Source organism: Solanum stenotomum, chromosome 7 (genome assembly GCF_019186545.1).
Source record: "Solanum stenotomum isolate F172 chromosome 7, ASM1918654v1, whole genome shotgun sequence".
NCBI classification, from domain to species: Eukaryota; Viridiplantae; Streptophyta; class Magnoliopsida; order Solanales; family Solanaceae; genus Solanum; species Solanum stenotomum.
In genome coordinates, this window is record NC_064288.1 from 60,954,678 (window position 1) to 60,968,343 (window position 13,666).

General features: G+C 35.1%; 2 protein-coding genes across 2 annotated transcripts; both read left to right on the forward strand.

The window, feature by feature from the left end:
- The first annotated feature begins 197 nt into the window (after positions 1–197).
- LOC125870388 (uncharacterized) lies at positions 198–8,335 on the forward strand. The gene is made up of 9 exons (XM_049550813.1): positions 198–854; positions 1,398–1,490; positions 1,690–1,794; positions 2,654–2,806; positions 3,563–3,661; positions 3,738–3,866; positions 5,327–5,506; positions 6,717–6,833; positions 7,848–8,335. Exons 1-9 carry the CDS (start codon positions 423–425, stop codon positions 8,007–8,009), a joined length of 1,470 nt encoding a protein of 489 aa, XP_049406770.1. The 5' UTR covers positions 198–422; the 3' UTR covers positions 8,010–8,335.
- A 1,028-nt stretch (positions 8,336–9,363) lies between these two features.
- On the forward strand, positions 9,364–12,043 carry LOC125870418 (uncharacterized). Its single transcript, XM_049550852.1, has 5 exons — positions 9,364–9,482; positions 9,621–9,741; positions 10,094–10,197; positions 11,580–11,711; positions 11,796–12,043. The coding sequence occupies exons 1-5, from the start codon at positions 9,480–9,482 to the stop codon at positions 11,820–11,822; spliced, it is 387 nt and encodes a 128-aa protein (XP_049406809.1). The 5' UTR covers positions 9,364–9,479; the 3' UTR covers positions 11,823–12,043.
- The last annotated feature ends 1,623 nt before the right edge of the window (positions 12,044–13,666 follow it).

Here is a 13,666-nt window from a genome sequence, read left to right on the forward strand (position 1 = left end):
AAGAATAATTTCATTTTATCTGTAAGCGCATAGTCAACTAATAAATCAAAATTGAGAATATTTTTTTATATTTTTCCCGAATTTAAATTAGTCGAACTCCAATACGCATATTTATTGAAATTTGAAACAAGAATCGCAAAAGTTAATTTCCCCATGTGACTTTCACGTGATCACTACATATCTACCTGGCAACTTCTTCTTTCTCTTTCTCTCTCCTCTTTTTCTCTCTCTAAAACGCTGATCACCTACGATGTTCCCACGACTTCTCTTCCTATTACTACAATGACACCTCGCCGGAGTATCAGCACCGCCGGCGTTCAATCCTACCGTATCTGCCGGATTCACTTATTCAGCCACCGTATACTCCGCCGTCGCTTCAATTCTTCATTCCAATTCCGTTTTTAAAAAATAAGCCCTACGATATGGTTAACAAACGCGTTCCCGATTGGCTCAACAGCTCACTTTGGTCGTCTCCTGGACCACAACCTTCAGTTCAATCTACATCTTCATCGCCGACGCCGTTAAATGAGGATGACGACCGGTCTACACGTTCAGCTACTAAATCATCCACTGTTACTGTTAACGCCATTAAAGCTGGTGGTTCGGCTAGTGACGGAGATTTTACGGTGGAACGGCCTGGTTCAATGACTGCAGCCCCGGCTGTGATTAGAGCGGAGACTAGGCACGTGCCTACACGCGCTAAAGCGGAAATTAGAGATCCTTTGAGTAGCACTAATTATCATAGTGATGATGAAAATGGAAGTTCCGCTAGTAGTACAACGACGTCTGCATCTGCTGCAGCAGCTATTTCGTCAGCTGAGGATATTTCTCGTCAGGCTCAGCTTTGTCAAGAGGTTAATTCGATGTTTTGTTGTTTATTTGTTGGTTTATACCTTTCTATGGCATCTAAATTGCATGTGGTTTTATGTAAATTCGTCTTACTACTGTCTGGAATTAATGTTATCTTGTTGGTTGAGTGCTTAAAAAGTCCCCAAATTTATTGAACATTTGAGCAAGACAAGGCTAAGTGGAGCAGAATAGATAGTGAGATATCATCTAGTTAATCCAAATTAGCTTGGGATTGAAGCATAGATGTTGTTATTGGTGTTGTTGTTTTAGAAAAAAGGAAAAGTAATCGTTTTTGTGTGAAACATATGTGGATATTAGTTGGAAAGGTAATTCTTTGTCATATGATAGCTGAACACTGATTATGATTAATGAAACTGATTTATTTGGAAGTAATGATTTAATTTGAGAAAGAAAATCAAACCAAACTGGCTATAATCCTAACATAAGCAGCTCATTTCGGGATATTGAAGTTCCATTGTATGGTGGTTTTCCATTCTTGTTAAATAGAGTATTCATCAGCTTTTTCTCTTTTCATTTTTTAAATTTAGTTGTCAAGAAAGATTATAAACATGGGAGAAGTCAGGAGGCTAGCATCACAAGGGATACCAGATGGAGCTGGCATTCGTGCTACAGTGTGGAAGGTATAAGATTTGCTTATCGAGACTTAATTTGCGCTGACCCATATTACGGACTTAATACTCCTCTGCTCATTTCTGTGGAATGTGTCTGACCGTGCAATTGGTGTAACCTCTTATCCAAACGTTCTGTTGATAGGAAAAGGTTTTACCTTGGATTAGTCTCAGTGTGTAGTTTCCTCCTAATTGCATGTACTTTGTGCAGCTGCTATTGGGATATTTGCCAACCGAGAAAGCACTATGGCAAACGGAGTTGGTTAAAAAGAGGTCTCAATACAAGCATTTTAAAGAGGAGCTTTTGGTGAATCCTGTAAGTTCAATACTTGTTGCTAATGCAATGATTACAGTCAAACGCGTTAATGTTATTTGTACTAGTTTCTTAAATGTTGTTCTACCGTTTGTCGGTATTAAAGAAGATGCTTTGCTAATTGGAACTGTTACAATTCTGTATATCTGAAACTGTGGCTGCAAAGTTTATCCTTGGCATGATGTTATTGATGAAAGTCATGTTGTTGATCCGTTGATGCTTGCACTTCTTGCAAGTTCTCAGGTTTTTGGTTCTGTAACAATAAGGGCAAGTTATTTGACATTTTCTTCCATGTTGACACATCCTCTACTTGACTTTTGTAAATTTTAGATCCTGTGTGAGAAGAGAAAATATCCACATATACCAACTGAATAAAAATTAATGTTCCAGTTGAAATGACATCTTGTTGAATGATTTATTTTAGTGTGTTTTTTCTTTTTTTTTGGGTCTTTGAACCCTTGCAATAGACATGTTAGACAGATTAGCTTAGCTAGAAGATGTTATTTATCTCTTTCTTGTATAGATATCATACTGATCGTGTTAATTGCCCCCATGATATTGTTTGGTAGTCCATACTAGAAAAAAACTCCGCTGTGAAATTGACTCAGCAAGTTGGGGGTTAAATTGGAAAACATGATAGAAGCTCTCTCATGGATCAAAATCATGTATTCTATTTGGGTGTTAAAGCATACATTGTATCTTCAGCACTTTCTTGGTTCTTTTGTGAAGGCTTACCTATATAAAAAAGGGGTGTTATATATCTGTTGGATTTACTTATCAAAATAAATGTGGTAAATTACATGAACTTGAGCATTGCTTGTTTTCAAATGTTCGGTGTCTGAATGTTAATATGGCTAGGCAGTCGGAGATTACGAGGAAGTTGGAGAAGTCGGTAATTCTTGACGATGAAGGAACAGTGATAGAGGACAAGGGTGCACTCCCAAGATCAGAGATACCTCAAGGAGAGCATCCTTTAAGCCTTGGGAAGAATAGCATATGGAATCAGTTCTTCCAGGTACAATATTTATTCTTCTTGTTCTTTTCAACTTTCACTGCAATGTTTACATGGAGTTCCTTTTAGATCATAACTGAGTGCTGTATGTTATCACCAGATGGTTGCATTTTTGTAATCAAATTTATACATCCTTTTTTATTTATTTATTTATTCCTGTAGACGTTCCTCCTAAGGTTTTTAACTCTCGCTGATTATACAATTCATTATAAGTGTGGTCGTGATGGGCTCAAATGAGGGTAATGGATCAATTGCTTCTGAAAACACCCTTCTCTTTTATTCTATAGAGAATTAGAATTGCGAGTTGATAGTGGGATTGCCTGGGATTCGAAACTGGAACTAGTTGGATGGAGTAGATTAGTTCCTTGTTAAATTAAATAAACAAGTAAAGACCCCTCACCCTGTCACATGTGGCCAAGGGGCAGGCAACAGAAACTCAAATAAATATTTGACATAATCTGAAGGAAGAGAGCCCCCCCCCCCCCCCCCCCCCCCCCCCCCCNCCCCCCCCCCCCCCCTTCTTTCCTACGCTAGGTAAGTGTTTATGGAATACCCAAGGCAAGAATGTTCTGCTTTGTGGAGTCAACTCGTGTTCTGCTTTTTGTTTGTCTTGAAGCTGTTGTCAAGTACTGTTGGTACATTACACCGGATAACTGTTAACATCAATGTATCTTCCAACATGAAGTCTCTACCTCCAATTATCTGACAGTTGTATAACATTGAAGTGACTACTAATTCTTCCGTGTGATTTGCTTCTAGGACACGGAAATAATTGAACAGATAGATCGAGATGTCAAGCGCACACATCCAGACCTGCACTTTTTCTCTGGGGACACACCATTTGCAAAATCTAACCAGGTAAATTCTAGCCTTTTGACTTGAGAGTTAGTACAAATCTCTGTTGATCACCTAATAGTGTATCTTGGGTTATCAGGATTCTCTGAGGAATATACTCATTATTTTTGCCAAACTCAATCCTGGTATAAGATATGTGCAAGGGATGAATGAAGTATTGGCTCCACTATTCTATGTATTCAGGAACGATCCCAATGAGGAAAATGCAGTAAGTGATGCCTTGATGCTGGACTATATTTGCATTAGCTATGTTTTGCAGATTGTAACTTTAGAGACATTACAGCTTTGTGACCAAAGAATTCCTGAATATGTTGAGAGCAATGCTCTGAATTCTGTTATGCTTCAGATTTACCACTGTTGATGTCTACAACCCATTCTAAGCACATGTCCTCCTTTCTTTTTGTTTGCTTGTCTTCTATTTTCTTCCTCATAAGGGATTTACTGTAGCAATACTTTGGCTAGTAACACTATTTCCATTGTCAAAACGTATGTTTAGAGACTCGTATTTGTTTCAACTGAAGACTTATGTGGATATGAGAAAGTTGCACTTCCCTAAAATGCCAATAACATGTCGTTGGAGAGGACATGCCAAAACTACCTTGATATTGATCCATTTCCCTTTATTATGTTATTTGCATTGTTCCCTGATTAAAGCCATCCCAATATTTCTTCCCTAACTTGATCAATCCCTAAGAAAATTTGATTGCAAAATTATAGCTTTCATTACCTAAATAGTTTCATACTTCAAGATGTGCCTCCCCTTACCACATTAAGAAAATGGAAATATGCATATTAGTGTCTCTTGGGGATGGTTGAGTAGAGGTTAGTTGAGGCATAGAGTAACAACCTGGAGATCTTAGGTTTGAATTCCATCTACGTCACTTAGTTGGGTTGGTTTGAAAAAGTTGAATAGCTGAGTTTGAAACTCAGTTTTTCTATTTTTTTGAAGAAGTGTTTGTTTGTTGCTTTTGAGTTTTGCCACAAAAAAAAAAAAAGCAACGAATTATCAAATCTTTCAAAAAGTCGAAACACCATCCTTGTGTAACCAACTAATCAAAGTCTTACTCATGTAAATGGTAAGCAAAACACTTTATTTACTCCTTACCTTCTCAGATACGCTTCTAATGCTTCATAGTTCGTATTGACTTCTAATTTGTTTATCAACATCTCCTTTCGTGTAAGTGGTGCAAACACACTCTTGAATCCTACCCTATCTCCTAGGCTAATGTTACAAGATATCAGTTATTCACTATTAGATCTTGTTTTGAAGCCTTTTGCCTTGATAATAGACCTTCCTACAAAGCCTTGTGCCTAAACTTTGTTGATACCAACTAATCGTGTGTTTTTCAAACAATAAAAATGAATATAGTTTTTGAGTGTTTTGAAAGATTCAGCTTTAGATATCTTCACTGTGCAACATTTTTTTGAGCAAAATAAAAATATGAGTAAAATAAAAATATGAGTTTCAAACCCAAGTCATATTTTTTCCGACAAATACTACCTTAATGTTAGCCCGTCTGCTCCAACCTTGTTGGGCAGGCACATGTTGAGATAAATGATGATTACATACATCTGTACAAGTTAATTCTTTCAGCTTTTTTCTGGATTCAAGTGTCAATGTTTACAAGTTCAGCTCTGTTTATCATTGTTGATTTGCAAGCTATGCAGGCATCTGCAGAAGCAGACACTTTCTTCTGCTTCGTGGAGCTATTGAGTGGATTTCGTGATCATTTTTGTCAGCAACTTGACAATAGTGTTGTTGGAATCCGTTCTACAATTACAAAGTTATCACAATTTCTGAAAGAACATGATGAGGAGCTCTGGCGGCATCTTGAAATGACAACCAAAGTAAGATCTCTTTTATGAATGAAAATACTTAAAAGAAAAGTAAGATCTCTTTTATTCTTAACTTTAGCTAGCTGCATTTGTTACCATGGCTAAAAATGTCTGCTTTATTACTCTCTAATTGGTAATTATGCAACCTGCAAGTTTACACCACCTAGTGACATATATATCATTTAGATTTTTTAGAGGATGATGAATGTAATTCTAACTTATTGTTAGAAGCCTCAATGCCAACAATAAGTGTGATCTCTTTTGATTTGCATCTTCTCGATGCCTTTAATGACGACTTCTTACTTCATAAAAAAAAAAGTCTGAATGCCAACAAAGTAATAATATCAGGTTGTACATTCACATTTTAACATTTGAACATTGATTTCTTAACTATTAAAAGAAGATGCAGAAGTTAAGGACTTGTCAACCTAAAGATTACTTGTTTACGGTACCTTAGTTTCAATTGAAGGTGACTGCCTAAGCCTAGGAGAACTCACATTTAAGCTCAATACTTCCATGAACACGCGTTAACCTTGTTCACTAGTGAAACATTTCCTTCAAAATTAGAATGAACCATCATTCTGCTTCATCAAAGTTTCTTGCACCTTTTAGATATTCTGGGAAACTAACCTGACAAGTGAAGAATTGATTCAAATGTATCTTTGTTGTTTGTCTTGTTGATGCATCATGTATTCACTATTGAAGCAACTGGTAACCTTCCACCTCTATTAATAGGATTTGCTGGCCTAAATGTTGCATGCATGTCTAATTTAAATCTATATATCCTGATAGGCAGGGGCGGAGCCAGTAGGGCCCCCTTCAGCGAAAAATTACACATGGTTAAAATTATTTTTTATGTATATATAGAAGATGTTGAACTCCCTTCAGCTTTTTCTTGTGTTTACTTCTTCATATTTTGAACCCCTTTAGTGAAAATCCTGGTTCTGCCATTGCTGATTGGGCTGTGCTTTTTAGGCAACTGTTTTATGCCCCCATAGGTGTGTGCCTGTGCGGGTGACAAGACATCTGTATTTTTGTGTAGTTCCTTTGGCAATTGTTGCTTTTACTATTTTACTTGCATATGAGTGATAAAAAACTGACTTACCAATTTCAAAAATAAATAAAAATAACTGACTTCTCTTGTTTCTGCCTTCACTTGATGATGTCATAGTTAGTACTTTGTTATTAGTGATATTTATGTGCCTGATGTTTGGTGCAACAGGTGAATCCACAGTTCTACGCATTCAGATGGATAACACTTCTGCTAACACAAGAATTCAATTTCCCGGACAGTCTGCTTATATGGGACACACTACTAAGTGATCCCGAAGGACCTCTGGTAAGACATCCTGGAAGTAATGCACTTTTGTAGCTATATAGCTTGGATAAGAACTTTTTTTGCATGAACTGATAGCTTCTTTAATTATCTTCCTTTCAACTATTTCGGACTAAGATTAAGGCTTAGTCATGTTGCTACACTTACCTAGGTTTTCTTGCTGAGTTTGTTTGGTTTGCATGTCAGTAAAAAAAGGTAGAGAATTTTTGGTGTTTGAGAACCCCATATCTTTTTAAAAGACAAATTATTTAGTGTTGGAATGAAACTGGTCAAACCAAGCAGAGTGGATATTGAGGATTCCTACAGCCAGCCTTTATTTTTTAAAAGGAGGATTCCTACTGCTGACTTCACCTAGTCTGGGATAGAGGTGGAGTTATTGTTGTCTGCTAGTATATTTTTTGGTTTATTTCCTTTGTGACGTGTGGACATGTTATCGGAGAAGAGAGGAATTTGAAAATCCCGGATTTGATGGTATGTGTCAGTTGTAAGACTGAAAACACAAAGAGATGGTCATGCAGCAATGCAGTTGGGTCCCTATCCACATGGTACAATGCAGGGTGGGGATGGGAGAGTGTTTTTGGGGACAGTTAGAGGGGAATTTAAATTTTCAACCAAAAGGCTTCAACTTGCAAGGAATCTGCCTGTCATTGCATTTGTTAAGCTGGCGATTCCACAATCACGTGACTTTCATATCTGCTGTATGTCTTTTGCCATCACGATTTGAACTAAAAGAACATACGAGTGTCTGACAAAAGTACAAAACCAATACTTTATAGCATCTTGAACATTTACAAGGTTATGTTTCGTGAGTTCAGTGTGGTCACTGGTCAGGTCGGCACAGTGTGTTTGGGGTGGTTTGCTTGAAGTGAAGAGAGAAAGGAAAAATGTTGCACAACAAGGGTTAGGGAGGAGGAGGCTGTGCAACCCTGAGACTGTGAGTTTAGAACTGCGCCACTAGGGATTTCTCTGTTATAAAAAAGAAAAGTAGGAATACTCAAAATTTTCTTTAACTTGCAGGAAACGCTGCTTCGAGTCTGCTGTGCTATGTTAATTATTGTGCGGAGGCGTCTACTTGCTGGGGATTTCACTTCTAATTTGAAGCTACTGCAAAATTATCCATCCACAAATATCAGTCACCTCCTCTACGTAGCTAACAAACTACGCGTTAAATCAGTCTAAAGCTGTCGAGCAGAAAAGAGATTTTGGTTGTCCAGTCTAATTCTTTGTATTACTTGGTATTGTCATGTAAATGTCTCGTCAATTCAGTAGTAGGCATCTGCAAACTCCCTCCCCCTCTCTTCCCTTCTCTCCCAATCATTCGTCTTGCATTTTGCTGTCAGTAGATTGGAATAGAAACGTATGGTTTGTTCTCGTGTTTACGGTGATCAGTGAGTGTTAAAAGCTGTTGTTTTGGCTTTGGAAATATTTATTGTATTCTCAAATGCATTCTCACAAAGGCATATGCACAATTTCAACTCTGTTGGTGTGAATATACACAATTTTCCATTTTTCCTGATAGAAGAAGTATCTACTCAAAGAAAATGATCAACTATTGGCAAATTGAATACCTGTTTTTTTACCGGGATAAGGCATAGATTCCCCCTAAACTTGTCCCAAAAAAGTCAATAACACGCACTAACTATCATGACGACTTATTACCTACACATCAAATAAGAAGTGACCCATAATTCAAATATTAAAAGCAGATCAAAAGTGTCCCTGGAGGCTGGAGCACTAATTGTCCTTTTTTGTTTTTGCTAAATTGGTACACTTTCACTCGTGATCTTAACAATGTCAACTTTTAACAAAAATCACAAAATATACATGCAATTTTTTTCAAGATATTTTTTTTTCAATCAATAAAAGTTTTTCTTTTTCTTTAAACACGTGGTCATCAATAATTTTAATATCATAACTTTGCCACTAAAGAATAATTTTTATTGACGATTGCTCATTATTTATCCATGAATGTCACAACACAACAAAAAGTAATACAAATGCTAAATAAATAATTCTTTGATACTAGATAAAAGATTATGAAAGAATTAACATAAGAAGTTTGATACTACTGTCACAACTCTTCATGAGTAATTTGAGAATAAATATAATCACTCACGAACTTATATTTAGAAGAGTATCCTAAAATTTATTTTATATCTATCCTTTTTCATTTCAACATAAATAGAAATCAATTTTTTTTCTAAATTAACTTCAGAATCTTCATCATGGACAAACGAATGAACTATTCAATCCGATCGCATGGCCAAACAAACTTTTTTTTTTCTCCCACGTGGTATCTGGTACTCACATTGAAGTCTGATTAAATTTGAATTCGCGCCGGAAAGTCTTACATTAAAACACTCCTTAACAAAGGCGACTCTGTAATCAAGGAGGCTCGAACTTGAGACCTCTTGGTTAAGGATAAAATAGTACTTACTATTCCACCGCAACCCTTATTAGTAAACCAACCCTAAATAACTTTTTTTTTAAAACATTTGAAAAGAAAAACAATAAAAAAAACATGTGAACAAATAAAAAAATATGGATATTTTCTAATTTATAGTCAAAAAATTTCCTCTAAACCCTAGCATTTCACCTAAACCCTAAACTCCTCCTTCTCCTCCACAGTTCTCTCAATCAGCAGCTGCCATGGTGATTTCTCTCTCTCTAATAATTTTGCTTTCAAAGTTGATACTTTTGCGTAGTTTAGTGAAATTCTTCATCTTTTTGCTTGATTTTTCTGTTCTAATACACAATTAATTCTGATTGTTTTACTTACTGTAATTGTAGGCAACAGAAACTGTGAACCCAAAAGCATACCCGCTTGCTGATTCACAGCTTACAACGACCATAATGGATTTGGTTCAACAAGCTGCTAATTATAAGCAGCTTAAGAAGGGTGCTAATGAAGGTTATTCACTTTTCTACACTTTGTATTTAGTCTTTTTATTTATACGCTGCTAATCATTTTTTATATCTACTGCTTAACTAAGATTAAGAAAACTGAGTTAGTTTTGTGGTGGTGGTGGGGAACAAGCCAGAAAGATTGTTACTTGTATCGTTTTGGAACTTTATTATATGGTGTTTTGGTTAATAAGTTAGTGTTTAACTAGAGATGGAGAAAACTGGGTTTGGTTTCATTTCACCCACTAAAAAAATTAGGCATCAAGATTTGATTTTTCCGGCTTTATAAATTGGTAATGTGTTGCTCCTCATTGTAGTGCTTAATTGAAAGAGAAAACTGTGATGTTCTTCTGTTTCAGCTACGAAGACACTAAACAGAGGAATTTCGGAATTCGTTGTCATGGCTGCGGATACTGAGCCCCTTGAAATCCTTCTTCACCTTCCGCTCCTTGCCGAAGATAAGGTGATTTATATTTTGCCTTTTGCTCTTTTCCTAACTAAGTTGTCTTCTTTTACCCTTTTTTTTGGTGTTGTGGCTTTTCTTTTTTTAATTGAGTAGTGGATTAAATGGCTCCAATAGAGGTAATGAATACTGAGGGACTCTGGTTATTGGCATTTTCAACGATTGTGTTTTTTACTCTTTTGTGTATATTGTGAGGTTATATTGTTCTGATTTCAGACTCTACAGAAAATGGAAACCACGTGTATATTATGCACATCTCCCTTTATAAACTCATCATTTCGAGGAGTTTGTATTGAACAAGAGTCCTTGTAGCTGCTTCCTGTTTTATTCTACGATTTGGCTTGTAATATTTCTGCTCCGCTTGAAAATACAACTAAAGCAGCAAGACCAAACCCTGACTAAGCATAATCTTCCAATGTCTTGGCATTTTCTATCAAATTCATTGCATGGTGTCAGACGTTATCAGTTTTCGAAAGTCATGTTTCTTGGTTCCGACTCAAAAGATTAGGTAGATGCTGCAGTTTATCAGACTTATGTTTCCTGCATATAGAATTTTAACGTTTTTAGGTGTTCTTTAAGGTAAGATCAACAGAAAGAAAGGGGCTAGTTTCATTATAATGAGGTAAATTAATGGTGATTTGAACTTGTGATGTGCACCTAGCATACATCCCATGTGAGTACTTTTCTGCTGAACCAAATCCCTAGGGGCAAGTTTTATGACATTGTTATTCTGTGAATAAACAAAAGAAATGGATAACATATACTAGCTGATGTGTTGACGGTGGATTTAAATTGGACTAAGAAAATCATTCTCTATGATAAGCAAATGTACTTTACTTATGCACAGGGAATGCTTTGGAAGCTAAAAAGGAAATATATTTTCCTTTGGATTTCCCACTTGCTGTCTGATACCTGCACTGGAATCTTGATTAAAGGGGGAAGTGCTACCTACTAGTATTTTTTCCCTACCTAGGGCTCTGAAGGGAGATCTCTACTTAAGAGTGGAGCATCTGTATCTTGTTAGAACTATACAGTTGCAAGGGATGCCATTATCAGTATAAGGGATAAACTACTGACCTCTTTTACTCAAAGTTATTTATTTGTCGCTTTATGTCTTTTATTGTTTTCAAGTTTTACATGCATGTTCTTAGTTGTAGTTGTACCTAGAATTTTGTTTTCCTTGAACAAAGATATGAGAATTCATTCATGTCTTTCAACTTTTGCTACACTTTTCCTACACCAACCTTGCTCTGTTCTGGACGACTGTATCGTCCTTTGTTTGGTGCTCAATTAGCATCTACTGCCTACTGTGTAGTAAAATAGTCTTTTGACATAACAAGGGAGTTTGGATTCAAACTTTTTCCATTTATCAATTCTTTCAGAATGTGCCGTATGTCTTTGTCCCTTCAAAACAAGCTCTTGGTCGAGCATGTGGTGTTACCCGTCCTGTGATAGCTTGTTCAGTGACGAGCAATGAGGGAAGCCAGTTGAAATCTCAAATACAGCAACTAAAGGTAACATTCCAAATCTTTTTCGTCACATCAACAGCCACTTTCCCTTGTGTAAATACTCAAATCGTTGTTTCTCTTGTTATGCAGGATGCCATTGAGAAGCTCCTCATCTAAATGTTGAGCCTTTTGCAGCATGATGAGCCTCAACTTCACTTTTGAGGCTTGGACTGAAGTAGTTGCCGTCCTGTTGGCGCTTTTTTTTAATCCTTGTTTCATTTTTGTTCTTGGATCTTACAATTACTGTTCTAAGAGTACCGATAAACTCATGAAAATTTAATATCAGGTTTACGTTACAGTTATATCTGAGTTTTATTATATCGTGTATATCTAGGGGTGTAAATTGTAATGAAGGATCCTCATTGCTTCACCAAATTTTAGGCTCAGTTTTCACCAAACTTTGGTATACTTGGTCTTGGTCTCTATGATTTTCTATTCACAAGATGCATTATAAAAGTTTATGAATTCTGAATTATAAATTTTTACACTTAGTGAGTTCTTATGGGAAATTGACAAATGATTTCTTATAAATTGAATTTATGTAAAATGAAGATCTCATATAAAAAAAAGACATAAAACTAAAAATAAATTTGTGAAGGATAATAAAACCAAATCGAGCTATTGGCAGTCACTTAGCCAACAATTAGCATTTGCACATTGGAGTAAAGCTATTTCTTTTTTAGTTATACATAAGGTGTTTCCCATTTGATGGGCATCTCAGTTAATCAGAGAATTTAGTCTAAATTCTGTATTTAATGTTGAGTAAAATAAAATAAAAAATACTATCTTTTCGTAAAGATAAAAGAAATAAGTGTATTTCAAAAATAGCCGACAAATAAAATTAAACAGAAAGGGTAGTAAAATAATTTCAACAACAAATAAGAAGAGATTAAATTTTACACATAAATCGCATTCGTCAAATTTATTTTATGTCTTTCTTTCTCAACTCAATTAATGTTGAATATAAAATATAAAAAAATAATTATCTTATCTTGATATAATAAAAGTAATAAATAAAAGAAATAAATATATTTTAAAAATAGTCGACAAATAAAATTAAACGGAAGGGGTAATAAAGTAATTTCAACAACAAATAAGAAGAGACTAAATTTTACACATAAATCGCATTCGGAGAATGCGTTTTATACCTTTCTTTCTCAGCTCAATCAATGTTGAGTATAAAATGAAAAAGATAATTATGTTTTCTTGATAAAATAAAAGTAATAAATATATTTTAAAAATACCTGACAAATAAAATTAAACGAAAAGGGTAATAAAGTAATTTCAACAACAGATAAGAAGAGGCTGAATTTTACACATAAATCGCATTCGACAAATGCGTTTTATTCTTGTCGTTCTCTACTCAATCAATGATGATAAAAGTAATATATATAGTTGAAAAATAGAATTAAACGGAAGGGTAATAAAGTAATTTCAACAACAAATAAAAAGAGACTGAATTTTACACATAAATCGCATTCGATGAATGCGTTTTATGCCTTTCATTCTCTACTCAATCAATGATGACTATAAAATGAAAAAATAATTATTTTTTCTTGATATGGTAAAAATAGTTAATAAAAGAAATGTATATGGTTTACAACTAGTCGACAAATAAAATTAATCGAAAGGATTAATAAAGTAATTTCAACAACAAATAAGAAGAGACTGAATTTTACATATAAATCGCATTCGACAAGTGTGTTTTATGCCTTTCATTCTCTGCTCAGCTAATGATGAGTATAAAATAGATTTTTTAAATATTTTTTCTTGATATGATAAAAGTAATAAATAAAAGAAATATATATATATATATATAGTTTAAAAATAGTCTACAAATAAAATTAAACGGAAGGGTAATAAAGTAATTTCAAAAACAAATAAGACTGAATTTTACACATAAATCGCATTCGATGAATGCGTTTTATGCCTTTCATTCTCAGCTTTATCTATGATGAGTA

Bases quoted from the DNA above. Each gene is read 5' to 3' on its own strand.
- LOC125870388 (XM_049550813.1), top strand. From the start codon at position 423: ATGGTTAACAAACGCGTTCCCGATTGGCTCAACAGCTCACTTTGGTCG. The intron at 3,662-3,737 runs GTAAATTCTAGC...TTGGGTTATCAG, and splicing joins CATTTGCAAAATCTAACCAG to GATTCTCTGAGGAATATACT. The intron at 3,867-5,326 runs GTAAGTGATGCC...CAAGCTATGCAG, and splicing joins ATCCCAATGAGGAAAATGCA to GCATCTGCAGAAGCAGACAC.
- LOC125870418 (XM_049550852.1), top strand. The intron at 9,742-10,093 runs GTTATTCACTTT...CTTCTGTTTCAG, and splicing joins TAAGAAGGGTGCTAATGAAG to CTACGAAGACACTAAACAGA. The intron at 11,712-11,795 runs GTAACATTCCAA...CTTGTTATGCAG, and splicing joins CTCAAATACAGCAACTAAAG to GATGCCATTGAGAAGCTCCT.